We start from the raw sequence: 19,093 nt of genomic DNA on the forward strand, positions 1-19,093 counted from the left end.
ACTTATAAATTTTAAATCCTGTGTTGTTTGTTAGTAGAAGCCCAGCTATTGCTAAAAAAAAAAAGTACCAAGTCAAACTTTTATCAATTTTCATTTGTGTGACCTTTAATGTAGGGCCTGATAGTTGCAACTGGGAGTGAAAATGGAGCCAAATTTCACCCCCTTCATCCCGTCCCCTCATCCCTTTTTCAGCCCAAAATGTGGACAATTGCAGTCATTTTTAGGCACTAACTTGGCTGACACTGAAGAATGAATCCAGGTGCTAATGATGTATATGGCTGTGATCACAAGAAACAATCTGTAATTGCCTTGTTTTAACAAGCAATTTTTTGAGGAAGTGATGAAGATGATTGAGGATAGGGCAGTGGATCTACATCGACTTTACTAAAGTATTTGAAAAGGTCCCTCATGGTAGGCTGGTCTAGAAGATTAAGTCACGTGGGATCAATGGTAAATTGGATCCAACATTGGCTTGGTTGTAGAAGAAAGGCACTTTAGGAGATCAAATGAAAGAGAAAGTATGTTGTAAATGTTAGGACCCTTAAGAGCATTGATGTACAGAGGGATCTTGGGATGCAAGTCCATAGCTCCCTAAAAGTGGCAACACAAATGGATGAAGTGGTAAATTTGTTTATTATTGTCACATATACTGAGGTACAATGAAAAACTTCTCTTGCATACCATCCATACAGATCATTTCATTACAACAGTGCATTGAGGTAGTATAAGGGAAAAGCAATAGTGGAATGCAGAATAAAGTGTTACAGTTACAGAGAAAGTGCAGGCAGACAATAAAGTGCAAGGCCATGAGGTAGATTGTGAGGTCACGTGTCCAGAGTTCAAGGGTCAAGAGTCCATCTTATCGTACTAGGGAACCATTCAATAATCTTAACAGTGGGATAGAAGCTGTCCTTGAGCCTGGTGGTACGTGCTTTCAGGGTTTTGTATCTTCTGCCCAATGGGAGGGGGAGAAAGGGAGTATGTCCGGGGTGGGTGGGGTCTTTGATTATTTTGGCAGCTCTTTACTGAGGCAGTGTGAAGTGTAGACAGAGTCCGTGGAGGGGAGGCTGGTTTCTTTGTGCTGAGCTCCACAACTCTCTGCAGTTTCTTGCGGTCCTGGGCAGAGTAGGCGCCATACCAAGTCATGATGCATCCAGATAGGGTGCTTTCTTTGGTGCATTGATTAAAGATTGGTGAGTGTCAAAGGGGACATGCCAAATTTCTTTAGCCTCCTGAGGAAGTAGAGGTGCTGGTGAGCTTTCTTGGCTGTGGCATCTACGTGGTTTGACCAGGACAGGCTCTTTGTGACGTTCACTCCCAGGAACTTGAAGCTTTCAACTCTCTCGACCTCAGCACCGTTAATGTAAACATGAGCATGTGTACTGCCCCCCTTCCTTAAGTCAATGGGGAGCTCTTTTGTTGACATTGAGGGAAAGGTTGTTGTCATGACACCATGTCACACCATGGTAAAGAAGGCATATGACATGCTTGCCTTCATCAGGCAGGGCATTGAGTATCAGAGTTCACAAGTCATGTTGCAGCTATATGGGAGTGTTTTAGCTATAAGGAGAGGTTGGACCATCTTGGGTTGTTTTCTCTGGAGTGCCAGAGGTTAAGGAGTGACCTGATAAAAGTCTGTAAAATATTCAGTCCTTTTCCCAGGATGGCAGTTTCAAATGCTAGAAAGCATAGGTTTAAGGTGAGAGGACGAATGTTTGAAGGAGATTTGTAAGGCAAGTATTTTAATACAGGGTAGTAGGTGCCTGGAACTCACTGCCAGGGAGGTGGAAGCAGATACAATAGCAATGCTTAAGGGGCATTTAGACAGACACATGAACAGGCAGGGAAAAGAGGAATACAGACCATATGCAGGCAGATGGGGTCAGTTTAGATTGGCATGCAATATGGGCTGAAGGGCCTGTTCCTGTGCTGCATTGTTCTGTGTCCTAAGTAATCTTCATTCTATAAACTATATTCACTCATGTTATAGCAAAATTTAGCTGAAGAAATGCAGCAGCATACAATTCATTGGTAGGGTAGCGGTTAGTGCGACGCTATTACAGCGCCAGCGATCGGGGTTCAATTCCCGTCGCTGTCTGTAAGGAGTTTGTATGTTCTCCCATGTCTGCGTGGGTTTCCTCCGAGTGCTCCGGTTTCCTCCCACATTCCAAAGACGTACGGGTAGGTTAATTTGGGTTTAAACAAAAATGGGCGGCGTGGACTCGTTGGGCCAGAAGGGCCTGTTACCACGCTGTAAATAAAAAAAAATGACTTAACAATGGTTTCTACTTTTTATAATTTATTATATATAAAGTAACTGGGCCATAAATTTTCCTTGCATTATTCAGTCTATTCAAATATGTTTCATTTACAGTGTCCTTGGCAAGCTAATTGGGGTATACTGATTACGTGTTTTGTTTTCCTTCTTGCCTTGCAGTGCGAAGAGAAATTGAAACCTTGAATGATCGTTTAACTGCTGAAGGCCAGACAGTGGATGGAGGAGATTTGAGCAAAGGACAGTTGAAGGCAAAAGGTTCATGAACCATTTTTTTTAGTACATGGGTATATTGGGGTTCTGGAGTTGGAATGTTGCAAATAATTTGAACAACCCTTCCTGGAAAAAAGTATTTGGAAGCTTAGAAGCTCTACTCATTAGATCAATGGCAACATGAGAAGTTGGAGAGAAAATATATAATTGCTTTTCCATATTTTATTTTAAATTAAAGTGCCTTCTAATGAAAGTGTTGTAAATTCAGAGTTTGAAAAGATAAATCAAGAAAGGGACATAAATTTAGGATGTCGGTGTCACTCATTGCATCTGGTATTCCCGGTGCGGCATCCTCTACGTCAGTGAGACCCGACGCAGATTGCAGGATCGCTTCATCGAGCACGTTTTGTTCCATCTGCCGTACCAGCCAGGATCTCCTGGTGGCCAGCCATTTTAATTCCACCTCCCATTCCCACACCATGTCTGCCCATGGCCTTGTCTACTGCCAAGTTGAGGCTAAATGCAGATGAGAGGAACAGCACCTCATATTCTACCTTGGTAGTCTCCAACCTGAGGGCATGAACATCAATTTCTCTAACTTCCAGTAAGCACTCCCCTCTGTCCCTTTTTCCCCTCCCCCCTTGTTCTGCCCATCACCCATACACTCCTCTCACTGGTTCCTCTCTCTGTCTCCTTCCCTTTATCCCAATGGTCCACTGTCCTATCAGATTCCATCCCCTTCAGCCCTTTGTCACTTCCATCTATCACCTCCCAGCTTCTTGCATCATTCCTACTCTCCCCCTTCCCCCACCTGCCTATCACCCCCCTGACCCAAACCGTGCCCCCCCCCCCCAAAAAAAAACCTGGATCCACCTATCATTTGCCAGCTCTTGCTCCACCCCCTCCCCCCCACCACCTTTTTATACTGGCTATCTCCCCTCTTTCTTTCCAGTCCTGATGAAGGGTCTCAACCTGAAACATCGACTGAATGTTTCCCTCCATAGATGCTGCCTGAACCACTGAGTTCCTCCAGTTTTTTTTTGTGTTGCTACAGATTTCCAGCATCTGCAGTCTCTTATGTCTCCATAAATTTAGGATTATGAGGTTTATATGTAAAAACAAAGATTAAAGAGTTTTATTTCACAAAACTCTGAAAATTCACAATGTTTAGCTATTGCACTTAAGTCAAGCATGATGTATGAAAAGGAGAAGCCAAGAATTTAAGGATGACGGTGACTAACTAACTGGGCAAAGGGATTAAAATACTGTGGATGTAAGATTTGCACCATCATAGCATGATCAACTAAATGGCGCCATCTTGTGCTGAGATGTCCATGAAGCTAAATTGTCATTTCACTGGATTTTTTTGGTTAACTGAGATGTTGATGTATTTGAGAGGTTAAATTAAAACCTGAGAATGAATGATTAATAACTTTCCACCTTACCTAAAAATTTATATCTAATTTGACTTTTATTTTATTTAAATGTCGTTATCATTTTGACTCAAATTAGGTGGTAAATTGCAGGACATTTATCACCAGTTATGTCTAGTGACTTTATTTTTGTGTTCTTACAACAGCAATAGAGCTAAATTTATATGGCAATTTTTAATTCAAACCAACATCCATGAGGTGCTTTTCAAAGGAGATAAGCTAGCATGTTGTGTGACTGGAAGTCAAAAGAAAAATTTAATATGTGCTTACATAGATGAAGTCTGCACAGGCTCTTAAATGTAGGGCAAGAGGCTTTGTTAGGCTGGAAAGTACAGCCAGTATGGCTGAGCGCTTTCTCATAAATGATTAAGTGAAGTGTTGAGGAGATTAACAGATTGGCACAGTTGAAAGAGTAAAGGTTGGAGGAAGCCACAGAGATGGGATGCAGTAGGGCTGAACTTTAGTGTTACCAGTGGCTTATATTTTATATCATTAGTTAGTGATGACAGATGACAGGATTTTGTTGCCCAAATCTAATATTTTTAAATATTGTGCTTACTTATACTTCCAAAATATTTTGTACTTTTGATCTTCATAATTTTCACTAACTTTGCAACCTGTTATGTATTTTTTTTACTATTCATTTACTGACCTCAAATGGTTGGCTTGTAGGTTTTTCTTAAAAAAAAAGTGGTGATTTGTTAACAAATACCACTTTTGATCTCTGTGGGAATATATTTAATAAAAAATTGAAATGCTCTCCACTTTGGGTTTTGTTATGAAATGTTCAGCATTCATTATCTTGCTTACACACATCATTCACTGATTGATCCAAGTTCTGTTTGTATTTCTGCAGCCAGTCACAGCACCAGCCAGTTATCTCAAAAACTGAAAACAACTTACAAGGCCTCTACTAGCAAGGTATGTTGTTGATATACATACAAAGAGTGCAGCGCAGTTTCTGCTGAAAATGAGTGTGTAAGCTAATATTCCACCCTAACTTGTTGCTAAATAATGGCAACTGTGCAGTAATTTTAAAAGCTTTATATTTTTTAATCCTGTTACTCTTTCAGTAAAAAAAAGGACAATTAATAGCTGACTGAAATGAAGAATCTTAATTGTTTTTTGATTAAGTTAAGATTTGTTTATTTGATGGGATGATCTTAAAAGATTGTGTTCCAAGTAGATAATCTAGAAATTATATACTCAAAAACTCCTACGTTTCCAGCAAGCAATATACCTCAAGTCTTTTCTTCTGCCCATGATGTAGCGGTCAAACTCTTTCCCAGGCAAAGCAGTTGGAGCACGGAACTTCAACATGGGAAGTTGGGAGTTGTGGGGTGGAGACTCCTGGGTAATTTATTTTCCAGTGAATCCGTTTGCATGTTGCATCAACTGGTTACCGTAGTGGAATTACTGCAGCCTAATGGACTTTGAAATGTGTTTTGAAAAATATAACATCAAATGCCTTTGGTATATAATTCATTGTTAAAACATTGTTAACCTTTTATGTTATGTGTTTAACAGCATACAATGTACAAATGTGTGTTTGAAATTAGGTTTGTGTTTTTAACTTGAGTGCAAAAGTAGAAATAAAATACAAGCTTACTAACAAAAGTGAGCATCAATTTTCTTCAAATAATTTATTCTGTAGCGGGATCAGTAAGATCTTTAGCATGGATGTTGTTAATCATTTTGACTGCAATGGTTGAAGGTCTAAATTTCTAGAGAATGTTATACCTCTCCAGCTTCTAAATAATCCTATTTAGTCACAGACGAAGCTTTTTCTCCATGGAAATTTTATTTCTTCAGTGGAGAAGAGAATAATGTGAGGATGGAAAGAAGAAAGGTGTTTTCTTGTTTGGAAGTAAATTAGTTATACATTAAGGTAAATGGCAATTGCAGAGTGACTCTTTGAAGAAACCTGTTAATTAATTTTAGTTATTTTATCCAAGATCAAAATAGTTCAGATAGCTGAAATAAAATAGAAAATACTGGAAATATTTGGCAGATCAGGTAACATCTCTGGAGAGAGAAACACATTGACTATTTCAGGTTGATAAGCTTTCATCAGAACAACTCTGGTGAAAAATCATCGTCCTGAAATGTTAACACTGCTTCTCTCTACACAGATGCTTCTTGGTTTGCAAAGTATTTACTGCATTTTCTGTTTTTTTATTTTAACATTGTTTTTTCATTAGGAACATCTGCCATGTATTTTGCTCCTGTCTGCACTACTTCATTATTACCACACAGTGGTGGTGGTTTATTTGTATTCTCCCTGTCATTTCTATACCAAGGACTCAGTTTGACAATAGTTCCTTATTCACATCATGTGTGAGCCTTCATGATTAATATTTTAGACCTTTACAATACCAAAGAAAGAAATGTCTGGATGTTCAAGATCTAGCTTTTGGATGATACATTTTTCATTTATTTTCCCATATAAGCCTTTAATAGTGTAGGTACAGTAAACATGATAAATGAGGCACAGCTGAAGTACAAGCACTAACTGGGCAAAGCTTTATTTGGAAACTGGTTAAAACATGTAATTGCTGCCACCTAAAGTGGTTGAGGTAAATAGCATGGATGGATTTAAGGGGCAGTCAGATGTCCATTAGAGGGAATAGAGCAGAATGTTTGGATAAGGCAAGGTGCAAAGAAGGTCTTGGAGCATGGCCATTTGGACCAAGTGGCCCATATTTCCTTGTGATGGACAAAGAGACCATTCAGCCCACTGAGTCTGTGTTAGCTCACAGAGCAATCCCATTCTCCCACTGATTTCCCCCATAACCTACTCTCCCGACATTATCATCAATTCCCGCCAGATTCTTCTACTCACCTGTACACTAGGGGCAACATCCACTTTCCAATTCATGATTTTGGGATGTGGGAAGGAACTGGAACACCCAGAGGAATCTCACGTAGTCACAAGGGTGCTGTGCAAACTTCACGTGGAGGTCAGGATTGAACCTGGATTGCGGTCTGTAAGGGAGCAGTTCTACTAGCTGTGCCATTGTGCTGCCTGTTTCTTAGCTGTAATTTCCTAGCAACTTGGTGGTGTAAAATTGATAGCACTCACATGACAGTAAAAACTATCCTTGTGTCTCTATGGTTTGAATGTGAAGGCCATTATGTGCATCTGAGGATACCCTATGGAAATAACCTAGACAGAGTACAGTCCATTGTCTGTGCCATTGTGCTGCCTGTTTCTTAGCTGTAATTTCCTAGCAACTTGGTGGTGTAAAATTGATAGCACTCACATGACAGTAAAAACTATCCTTGTGTCTCTATGGCTTGAATGTGAAGGCCATTATGTGCATCTGAGGATACCCTATGGAAATAACCTAGACAGAGTACAGTCCATTGTCCAGTAATTTAATTATATTTGTTTTATACATGTTCTGCAATTCAATTAGTACATTGCTTTTCAATGTACTAAGTTGCTGCTTTTGCAAATCTATTTCTGAGGTTCACTTTATGCTGCCTTCTCTACCACAGAACATATTTGCAGCTATTTACTTCTGTATAATTGGCAGATTTATCTGCTTTTTGCAGTAGATTGCACCATATGATTTGACCAACTTGTACCTTGGTGTACTTTTGAGAAAGTTGTATATCCATAAAGAGATGGTGTGAATGTGCTGCATTTATTCTCTGGTTCCCTCAGAATTTAAAAGTTTTCATTTAATTCCTTGTTTGTTTCTCTCCATTATATTTTTGGAGTAGACTTTAATTTGATCTTAGAGTCTCCCTGCCACAAACTACTGCAGGAACTTCGATGATTTTGAATAGTGCAGCAGAAATGGACAGTTGCTTTAACGACATGCTGCTGATCCACACAGTGGTATCGGGAACTTAAATGATCACATTTTAAAAAAAAATTTGCCTCTTGGACTTCGAGACTCATGGAGGTCCATTCAGCATTTCTTCTGGCTTTACCTACAGCCTGCCTTGCATGACCTGAGGAGTAATTATAGGAAATGGGAGTGTCAAGTTAGTGCCTGATCAACTTGCAATAATGTAGAAAAGAGGACAATCTAGTTGTAGTACCCAAAGTAAATTATTCATTTACTTTGATAATTTTCAAGTATTTAAATTAATAGTTTGCACAATTGAGTCAAAAAAATTCAGTGTCTAAATGTATTTTCTTAAAATTGTGTGTTGTAAAATAGAGCCATTAAGTTTGCTACCAAAGAGTAACACCTGGCATTAATTAATGTTTGTATACGGAGCTGGGATTATTTTCTTTTCAGCTATTTTCATTTTCACTAATTTGTATGCAGATTTATGGAATGGTTTGTTGATCTCTTCATATGCAATAATTGAAGTTCCATTTCCCTGCTTTAATTACGAAGACTTTTCTAACAAACTGGGAAGTTTCATTGAATTTTGATAATACAAGAATGCTTGTCATTTTGACTAAGCTTCTTAGTCCTTTTGATCAAAAGTTTTGTAGAATACGATTATTACAAGACTTTTAAGGTTTCTGCATTGTATTCTGCACAGCAGTTTAATTAATAGGAATGGAAGCTTTTCCTATTGTTATTCTGAAAAAAAACCTGAGCCGTTCGCAGCAATTTAGAAACAGAAAACAGGAGCAGGACTAGGCCATTTGGCCCTTCAGGCCTGTTTCACCATTCAACACAATCATGGCCGCTCATCACTTCAGTACCCTGTCCCTACCTTCTCTCCATTTCCATTGATCCCTTTTCACATTAAGAATAGATCTACCTTGACTGTATTCAATGACTTGGTCTCCAGTGCTGCCTTTTGGAGAGAATTCAACAGGTTCACTGTGCTCTGGGTGAGGAAATTTTTCCTGATCTCCATTCTAAATGGCATTCTCCATATCCCAAGGCCCTGATGCCTGGCTCTGGACATTCTGGTCATCAGAAACAACCTTTTATGTCCAGTCTGCCTTATCCTGTAGAGCTTGAGAGGTCACTGAGATCCCCTCTCATTATTCTGTACTCTTAATGGCCTAATCGACCTAACCTCAGTCCTTCCATCTCAAGAATCAATCCAGTAAACTTCTGTCGCGCTCCCTCCATGTCAAGAACATACTTCCTCAGATAAGGAGACCAAAACTATACACAAAACTCTGAATAGGGTTTCACTGAGTACTCAAGTAATCTTGCAAAGATCAACGTACAATTTACCTTCCTGATTGCTTGCTGTTCCTGAATACCCTCAGTGAAATGTGTACAAGGACACACAGCTCTAGTTGTACCTCCCCTTTTCCCAATCTTATCACCATTCGGTTAATAATCTGTTTTTCCGTTTTAAGAGCCAAGATGGATAACCTCACACTATTCTACATTAAACTGCACCTGCTATGCATTTGCTCACATCCAACTTGTCAAAATCACACTGGAGTCTCTTTGCATCCTCCTCACAGCTCATACTCTCATTACCACCAGCACCACCCCCACCCACCCTCCCCCCATTCTAGATTTGTCGTCTGCAAACTTGGACATATTACATTTAGTTTCATTATCCAAACTATTGGTAGATACATGGAACCAGCTGCCAGAGGAAGTGGTTGAGGCAGGTTCATTAGATACATTTAAGAAGTATGTGGACAGGTATATGGATGACAAGAGTTTAGAGGGATAAGGACCAAGTGCTGGGTAGTGGGATTAGCTTGAATATGCATCTTGGTTGGTATGAGCACATATGGGCTGAAGGGCCTTTTTCCGTGCTGTACAACTTTGATTTTAAGATGTATATTCTGAATCTAAGGGGTGCACGCACTGCAGCATCTCACTAATCATGCTTGCCACCTGGAAAAAAACCTGTTTATCCCGACTCTGTTTCCTGTCAACCATCTTATAACACATCCATGTCTCCCTTAACAGTTCTACCAGTTACTTCCTTAAAAAAAACTTCTGTAGATTTATTAAGTATGATTTCCCTTTCATAAATCCATACTGACTTTTTTTCAATCCCATCAGTGTCTTCCAGATGTCCTCTTATTGCATATATTATAATAGGTTCCAGCAGTACCCCCACTACTGACATTTGGCTTACTGGTCTGTGTTTCATTACTTTTTTCCTTTCCCTTTTGTTAAATGGTGGGGTTACATTTGCCATGCTCCCTTCTGTAGGAACTGCCGTAGTATCAAAGAGTCGTACGGCAAAGAAACAAGCCCTTTGGCCCACCATGTGCATTCTGACTTTTTTGCCCATGTACACTAATCCCATTTGCTTGCATTAGGACCTTATCCTACTGTGGAGGCAAAGGCATTGGGTGTATTTAAGGCAGAGATTGATAGGTATCTGAGTAGCCAGGGCATCAACGGTTATGGTGACAGGTGGGCGAGTGGGGCTAAATGGGAGAATGGATCAGCTCATGATAGAATGGCAGAGCAGACTCGATGGGCTGAATGGCTGACCTGCCCCTTTGTCTTATGGTCTATGTCTTGCCTATTTAAGTGCCTGTATAAATGCCTCTTAAATGTAGTCATTGTATCTGAGTCCACTACCACCTTTGGTGCATTCCAGATATCAAGCACTCTGTGTTTAAATAAAACCTTACCCCTCAGATTGCCTCCAACTTCTCACCTTAAATCTGTGCCCTTTTGTTTATGATACTCTTTGCATGGGGCTATCTACCTTATCTGTGCCTCTCATAATCTTGTGTACTTCTATTAAGTTACACCCCCCCACCCCACCCAGCCTCCTTCGCTCCAGGGAAACAAGCCCACTTTATTCCATCTCATCCTAAAATTGAAGTCCTCCAAACCAGGCAACATCCTGGTGAAAATCCTCTGCACTATTTCCAATGCAATCGCATCCTTCCTTTAGTGTGGTGACCAGAACTGCACAGAATACTCGAAGTGTGGCATAACCAGTGTTTTGTAAAGAACAAGTCTAAAGTATTTCTGAAGATGACCACCAATGCATCCACTATTTTTAGGGCCATTTCTTTCACTACTCATGGATGTGGATTATCAGGTGCTGGGGTTTTGTCAGCCTTTAGCCCCATACATTTCCTTAACACAGTTTCTTTAATAATGATTTCTTTGAGTTTCTCCGTCTCTCTAGACCTTTGGTTCCCTAACATAACTGAGAGGTTATTTGTGTCCTCCTTGCGAAGACAGAAGCAAAGTTTATATTTAATTGTTCAGCTATTTCTTACTTCCCAATTATAATTTCCCCTCTTTCTGACTGTAGAGGACCTCTTTATGTTTTCACTAGTCTTTTTCTCTTCACATGTTTATGGAAAATTTTAGTCAGTTTTTATGTTCTCTGCAAGCTTGCTCTCTAAACCTCATAACCACTTTTTTCTCCTCTTAATCTATATCAATATATATATGTATCAATACTACTGTACTGTCAAGCATTTTTAAGTCAGAATTGTTTTGAATTTCTCATTTTAAACTGAGAAATATTGATCAACTTCACACAATAAACTGGAACTGTTGAAAGGAAACTACTTAAACTGGGGGAAGGAAAAGCATGTTGACGAGCAAAATATTGCAGATGTCAAAAATCTAAAAAGCATGGAAAATGCTGAAACAGCAGGTCAAGTAGAATATGAGGAGAAGGATACAAAGCTAAAGGTTCAGGTCAATGATCTTTCATCAGAATGAGGAAAAACAAATAAATCAGATGTTTAAAATTGCAGACTGAATGACAAGTGGTGAGGGAGGGTGGTGAAGGCTTCTTTATTGCTAATGATCTTACAGCAGGAGATGTAAAAAAAAAGATGACTGAGAACAGGAGGAAGGGAAAAACATGCTGGAACTGAGATATAAACTGCAATTGTTGGAAATCTGAACTAAAAGAGAATGCGAGAAATAATTAGCAAATATGTGCAGAGAAGCATTTGCTAAAAACCGATTGACCTTTCATCAGAATTGGCAGCTCTGATACAAACTGGGAAGACTGGGTGTCTGAAGCTGTTGAGTTCACTGTTCAGTCCTGAAGAGTTTAATGTGCCTAGCTGGAAGAGGAGATCATAATCCTTGCACTGATTTTGGGCTTCTCTGCAACAGACTGAGTCCAAAGGTGGAGAGATCAGGGTAAGAATGGGTTGCAGAATCGAAGACAGGAGGACAGGAAGTTGTCTGCTTATGGCTTCATTTTGATTGTTACTAAGTTAAGGCAGATGATCTCTTGGGTGGAGAATGGGAGTGGAACCCTCTCCTTGCTCTGGCTGGGAGGAGAGGAAATGGGAGCAGAAGTGTGGGGAAGTGGAACAGATGAGATTGAGAGCCCCATCAATTATAAGTAAAGGAAAAAGGAAGCACTGGTGTTACAGGGTCTTTGCAGGAAGCAGTGTGGTTGGTTTGCTCCCATAGATACCTTGACCACATCTCTTCCACATTACTTCCTGTAAATGTCCCTTCTGTTTTCCCACTTTCTTCAGCTGTGTCCTATCTTTTCTGATGATGGCACTTTCACACCGGCACCTTTTTGCTTAAACACATTTTCTCCACCGTAGTTGGCAGAGTTTTCGACCTCGTCTTTTCTCTTGTGCTCACCTTCCGTTCCACCAGCATCCACGTCCACATTCAACTGATCATTCTCCTTAATTTCTTCCACTTTCACCATGTGCCACATTTTCCCTTCCCCTCATCTTTCACCATGCTCAAGGTACTGCTCCATCTGTGACTCCCTGGTTCACCTTTCCCTCTGCACCAACACCCTCTCTACTTGTCACAGCACTTTCCAATGCAGCTGCCGGAGCCGCAGCACCTGCCCTTTATCATCATCTTGCCCACCATCGAAGTGAAGTGATTCACTTGTATGACTTCCAATTTAGTGTATTGCATTTGATATGAGCAATGTGATCTCTACACTGGAGAAACCAAAGCCAGTTTGGGTGACCGCTTTGCAGCTCGCCTCCATTCAGTCCGCAAGAGTGGCCCTGAGCTTCCAGCTGTCTGTCACTTTCATTCTTCGTGCCACTCCACACTCTGACCTCTGTTTTTGGCCTCTTTAGTTGATCCATTGGAGCCTTATGTAAACTTAATGAACTGCATCTCATCTTCTAGCTGGGCATGTTACAACCTCAGGACTTTATCTGAAATTGTTCAATTCAATATTATCAGCCTTTCTAGTTTGCATCAAGAATGACCAGTTCTGATGAAACCTGTAACCTTACTTCCATTTTTTTTTAAAAACTCTCTGCAGATGCTGCCTGATCTGCATATTCCCAGCATTGTCTTTTACTTCAGATTTCCAGCATCTGTGTTGTATCTCAGTTATCGTTTTCTTTCTTTCTTTCTTTCTTTCTTTCTTTCTTTCACTCTCTTCTGTTCTCATTATCCTTCTTTTGCTTACGTCGCTTCCTGACAGGTCAGCTGCAATTAGCAAGCCTTCAATCTCCCTTACCCAGCAGCACCACCAGAAACAAGTACCTCTCAACAAAAAGGGAGAGGAATATTCAATTATAACTAGCAAAATACTGCAGCATAAACAAATAACAGTGTACTGGATGGGAGAGGATGATTGGTGCATGTAAATCAGATTGCTTGCACACACCTGTTGGACTTGAGAAGGCAAAATGACCACCAGATCCTTCAGAGCTTCAACTGCACAAGTTACTGGAGGAAATTAAGTTTTTGTTTAGCTATTTAAAAGGATGAAGAAGTTATTTAGAATTTGCAATGAAATGTTTTATTGCCATTTTTCCTGCTCCTATTTAATTTGTGCATCAGCTCCAAGTGACCAACTTGCTATAAAACCATGAGTTTTTCCCCAAATTGTTTTGTGTGAATGCACCACGTATCCAAATGGACTTTGGATACCAATATATTCATATGAAATTTCTATATCTATGTAGTGAAAATTTAATTTGAATAACCTCAGCAAGTATCTCTGAAAGGCCACATGTATCCTTTGGCATTCTTCCTGATGGTCTTTTCGCAGCTGTGGCTGTTGAATTGATTAATTGCAATTGCAGCTGCAGAGTGAAAGTATGTCTTGAACATGTCAGAAGTTGTTAGTAAGTGTTATTTCCCTGAAGAAACCCTTTACCAGACTCTGACACAGTTATTTTTCACACAAAAAAAAATACGAGCAGGATAAATCTGACTGAAATCTTTATCAAGCATTGCGGAAACTTTCAGTGAGCATCAGTGTGGAGTTACTAACCTGGCAAGTGGTGCTTTTTGAATAGCATTTGAATCTAACGTGAGAAGGGAATTCAGTTTTGTGCTTTTTTTTTAATACTCGAAACAAAATCTGCATGTGAATGCACAATATTTTAATAACTTGCTCTTTTTTTTTTGAAAGATTGTATCAAGTTTTAAGACGACAACTTCTAGGGCGGTCTGCCAGCTGGTGAAAGAATATATTGGACACAGGGATGGAATTTGGGATGTCAGTGTTACACGTTTACAGCCTGTGGTGCTGGGCACAGCATCAGCTGGTAAAATTTTACTTAAATACTTTTTTCCAGCTATTCTTTTCAGTTCCATGATAATATTTGTGAAGTTTGTATCCTATGCCTTCATTGTTTTTGTTACCATTCTGCTCCCTCACCTCCAACAAACTTCCATTTTTGCAAGTGCAAGCAAATTTGTACATTCCCCACTGCTATTTGTTGATGAACAGTCTGGACCTGATTTCCCAGTTTAATAGCCCAGTTGAATGCTATTCCTCAAACCTTCTCTTGAATGTTTCTGAAGAACTGTTTGCTACCACTTCAGGTCATTCAGGCCCATATCTATGATTTTTGAGCATCCAACACATGGATTTCTGAAGTATGTGTGGAGATACCTTCAATGAGCTCAAGCGAGGGCTCCTGAAATCTTTGCTTGGGGGTGTTCAGTAGAAAGTACCCAAAGATTTGTCTTGGTAATTTGCATCTGTATCAGTTTAATTTGCCTGCAACTGCAGAGCTGAATGAAAGTGCCGTTGGTAGTTTGGCTCTGCCACTTCGAGCTTTGTCGATTATGTACCATCAGTATGGGATTCATAGCAGTGCAGCACAGGAAGTCCCCGGGTTATGAATGCCTGTACTTACGAATGGAGGGAAGAAGGTGCGGAATTGGGCGCAGAACAGTTTGTCTGTCAGTGTTGACTTTTTCCAGGTGATGGAGGTGGCGAACGGCTGGATCGTGGATTTCATATGTTACAGTCTGTACCGCTATTTCGGGGCAGGGATGTTCGAGGAGTTCCGAATGATGAGGGACACCATGTATGGTCACCAGCCCCCTCTCCCGCTGCCCCCACCCACTATCTTATCTATCTTATCTATCTATCTATCTTATCTATCTAGCTATCTTATCTATCTAGCTATCTTATCTATCTAGCTATCTTATCTAGCTATCTCCACCACAACCCCCCCCCCCCCCCCCCCCCCCCCCCCCCCCCCCCCACCTCGCACAGGTTGTCCCCGGGTAATGACTGTTTCTACAGATGTCCTTAAGTGGATTTTGTCCGTCAGTCGGAAAATACACAAAATTCACTCAATGTGGTAACTGTACCTCCACAGTACTGTACTGTAATGAATGACACCAAACATACATAAGACTGACAGTCTTCACATGTCCCACTGATAACAAGTTATGCTGTATTTTAGATTGCTTCACATTATGTGTGCAATTATAATGAAACTGGAATCAAAATTCCATTTGGATCCTAATATGCAGCAATAAATAACTGAAGATTGTAGTGATTTAGGACTAATTGACGTTAGATGTGAACTGTATGTAACTGTTCCATCTTACTTACAAATTCACCTTACGAACAGACTCAAAAACAGAACTCGTTCGTAATCCGGGGACTTTCTGTAATGGTTTATGTCATTGAGAATAACTTCGCAACTGCAAAGCTGAAAGTGTGCTTTGTTTTTACTTCACCGGGAAGCCTCACAGCACTGACTGATTGATTGTCTCACACATCTTTGTGTCAGCTTTTGGTCATCTTAAACAAGATGCTACCTTGAAACATCTGCCAAATCAGCATAATCATAATCAAAATTGGCAGATAGCTTCTGTAGTTTGTGTATTGGAACCAAGTTGTTCAGTCATAAAGAGGTATTTGTGAACATGAAGATTGGAAGGGGGTTCTCTGATCAAAATGGAGGGTTCTTAAAATGATACATGAGCTGTAATAGGTTGTTTCGAGTTAGATAATGACCTAATGTGTCATCGGTCAACTAGAATAATTGTGAATTGAACGGAAATTAGCAGGTAGTAATGATCTACGATGGAGTAGTCTTGCATAAAATTATTGTAAGTCATTTTCCTTTAGTTAAAATTTATCATCACTTTGTTCAAAAGAATTCCTTCAGTTGAGTGTTTTCCAAAAGATAATCAAACTGGCAAGTTTAATGTACTAAGCATTGAATAGCATTCCACTATTCTATTTATTTAGCAGCAACTTTACTGAGATGTTTCAAACTCTGGTGGTTGGTGTTCCATCAGGAATTCCAGCTTGTTCCAGAATAATCTTGCAAACCAATGAAGGATATAACTCTGATAAACGGAATGGATCTTGCTGGCTATATCCTTGGGCATAATCTGGGTCATCAGGCAGAAGAAAATATTGGTTATGTTCCCAATTTACTTTTGTCCAACACCATTGCTTTTATTCGTTGAGGATCACAGTGTCATTTTGTAGAATATTGAGACTGACTCAAACTTTGGGTCATAGGTGGGTTCTGCAGTTTTTGGGATGAACAGTTGTTCATTCTATAATTCTAATATGAATAAAATAGAATGTCCCTTTTTTTTAAAACAAAATATCCAACTGAAATTAAACTTTGTTATTTATTCTCACTTCTGACGATGTGCTGCTGCTTAAAAGCATTTTTTTGTTTATTTGTTTGTTTGCAGCCTTTGCCTTTTTACCTGTACTTGACAACATTTCTTCACATTGAAAATGGCTATCATGAAAGAGGAAACATAGTCTGTTACTGGTTAACTCCTGTCTTATCTGATATTTTTCTTTAAAGATCACAGTGCCATGTTGTGGAGTATTGAGACAGGAAAGTGCCTCTTGAAATATGTGGGTCATGCAGGGTCAGGTGAGATGATCTTAATATTTAATGTCATAAAAATCATTTGCAGCACGTGTATAAAGCAATGGAAATTGCAATTTAGTTTGCAGGATTAAATATACACAAGGTCTTGCTTTATCTTGAATCCTTTTGAGATTAATGTTTAAAACAAAACAGTGAAGTTCATCTTGGGTGCAGTGTAAAATGGAAAACTGAATTGGTGATCTTATCCTATGTCCTGCCTTGTTTTCACTTTCCACTCTCAACAGTAAAGGTCAGATGTGCAATAAAATGTGTTGTTTATTGCTGATTTTGGCTTGTTACCCTTGACCACTTTCACTTCTAGTCGCTCCATTTTTTGGGAAAGAATTACTTGGCATTCCACCAAAACAAGTCAAGGTTTAATTGACATTGGTTTCTTGGTGGAAAAAAAGTGCAGAAATAATCAGTTGAAAATTGGACGCAAAGCTCATTTTTGGACACTAGATTCCACTGGAAAACTAGCATGGTGTGTCTGCAGGATGGTGGGTCTAGTCCTTATGCTTATGGTTCCTCGTACTGAATCCCTGATCTTACTTGTTAGAGGGTGATAATCCATGGGGAAAATAAAGAATAGAAACTCTTCCAAGCTGCTTTGACACGCTTCCAAGGGACGTGTTTAGACAGTCATGAAAGACATTTGTTCTTGGTATGCATAAGGTGCATAGTGTGGGGGGGGGGGGGGGGGTCGTAATGGGTGGGAATTGGAAGATAATCCTCAAAAGGCAAAATGATCGCATTGCCTAAGATACTAGCCAGCACATTTAGAGCTTTGGATATACAATCTTAATTATCTTTTATTTCCCTTTCCTTTCTCCAGTAAATTCAATCAAGTTCCATCCTTCAGAACAGGTAGCGCTCACAGGTACAGTATGCAGAATTGTTGTTAGTGTTGTATTAAATAAAAATGTTTTATCCAGCTGGTGACACAGAAGCTCTAACTGAATGTATACTGTGCCATAAATCTATAGATTATTCAACATCACAGTAGTGCAGAAGAGGTAAAATCTAACAGACTAAATTAAGTTTTCTGTATTGGATGTGATAAACTTTTGGCTTCAAACATTTGGCTTGCCTCAGAATATTATGTATACGATGCCTCCTTTTCTGTCATTTGTGTACATAGTAAAAGGATCAAACCCTTACCCTCTTGCATTCTAGGTACATTGTTAAGGAATTTGTTTTCCAAACAAAAACCAAATGAGATAATGATGAGCATTTGTACAGCAAAAAACTATGTGTAACTTTTTAAATATTCTCTTTCCCTATTATCACTGTGTATATATATAATGTTACCGCTGAAATTAAAAGGTGCTAAGTTAAAGCCAGGCGCTGTTGAGAATGAGGCAGGCCAAGTAGGTTAAGTGTTTAATTTTTATTCCCTTCCTTAGCTGAAGAATCCTTTTGAGATGTTAATTTCATTCTGTTAGAGTCCTAAAAAGTCAGTAGGCAGTCAAGTTCTTAGTGGTTATGGGTCCACAGTACCAAAGTGATGTTTAGTTGACAGTTGTATTCAGAACTGACCTGTTGTGGGAAATGATAAGTGACATAAATATAGGTGTTACTTACCAGATCAGTGGAACTTTTTGTTCCATGGTCTTAATGCCAGAAAGAGTCATCAGAACAGTGGGAAAGAATCAGATTCAGAGGATCTTACTTCGGCAGTTTTTTTTTTGCCAAGTGTCATTTCACTGTGAAGTAGTGCAAAATTCCACTGGAATAAGAAAATAATAGCAGAACCTGTTGATGCATCATTTCTACAGATTTTTTTTTCCATTTCTTGCATGTGAACCGCAATTGTGCTCCACCACCATTCAGGGCCCCAGACAATCCTTCCAGGTGAGGCAGTGCTTCACCTGTGAGTCCGAGGATGTCATTTATTGCATCAGGTGCTCCCGGTGCAGCCTCCTGTACATCGGTGAGACCCGATACAGATTGGGTGACTGCTTCATCGAGCACCTTCGCTCTGTCTGCCGCAATAGCCAGGACGTCCTGGTGGCCACCCACTTCAATTCCACATCCCACTCCCATACTGACATGTCTATCCATGGCCTCCTCCACTACCACGTTGAGGCCAGATGCAGGTTGGAGGAATAACACCTCTTATTCCGCCTTGGGAGTCTCCAACCTGATGGCCTCAACGGTGATTTCTCTAACTTCCAGTAGCCCCAC

General features: G+C 39.9%; 1 protein-coding gene across 4 annotated transcripts in view; it reads left to right on the forward strand.

Annotated features, from left to right (window-relative positions):
* wdr37 (WD repeat domain 37) overlaps window positions 1-19,093 on the forward strand; it is a 102,104-nt gene that overhangs the window by 45,954 nt on the left and 37,057 nt on the right. For all 4 annotated transcript variants that reach the window (XM_052016740.1, XM_052016741.1, XM_052016739.1 and 1 more), the window contains 5 exons: window positions 2,438-2,533; window positions 4,778-4,842; window positions 14,170-14,305; window positions 16,838-16,909; window positions 17,742-17,786. In XM_052016740.1, the coding sequence (XP_051872700.1) occupies window positions 2,438-2,533; window positions 4,778-4,842; window positions 14,170-14,305; window positions 16,838-16,909; window positions 17,742-17,786 (414 nt within the window). The remainder of the gene's footprint in view (window positions 1-2,437; window positions 2,534-4,777; window positions 4,843-14,169; window positions 14,306-16,837; window positions 16,910-17,741; window positions 17,787-19,093) is intronic.

The sequence above is a fragment of the Pristis pectinata genome, chromosome 5 (assembly GCF_009764475.1).
Source record: "Pristis pectinata isolate sPriPec2 chromosome 5, sPriPec2.1.pri, whole genome shotgun sequence".
NCBI lineage: Eukaryota > Metazoa > Chordata > Chondrichthyes > Rhinopristiformes > Pristidae > Pristis > Pristis pectinata.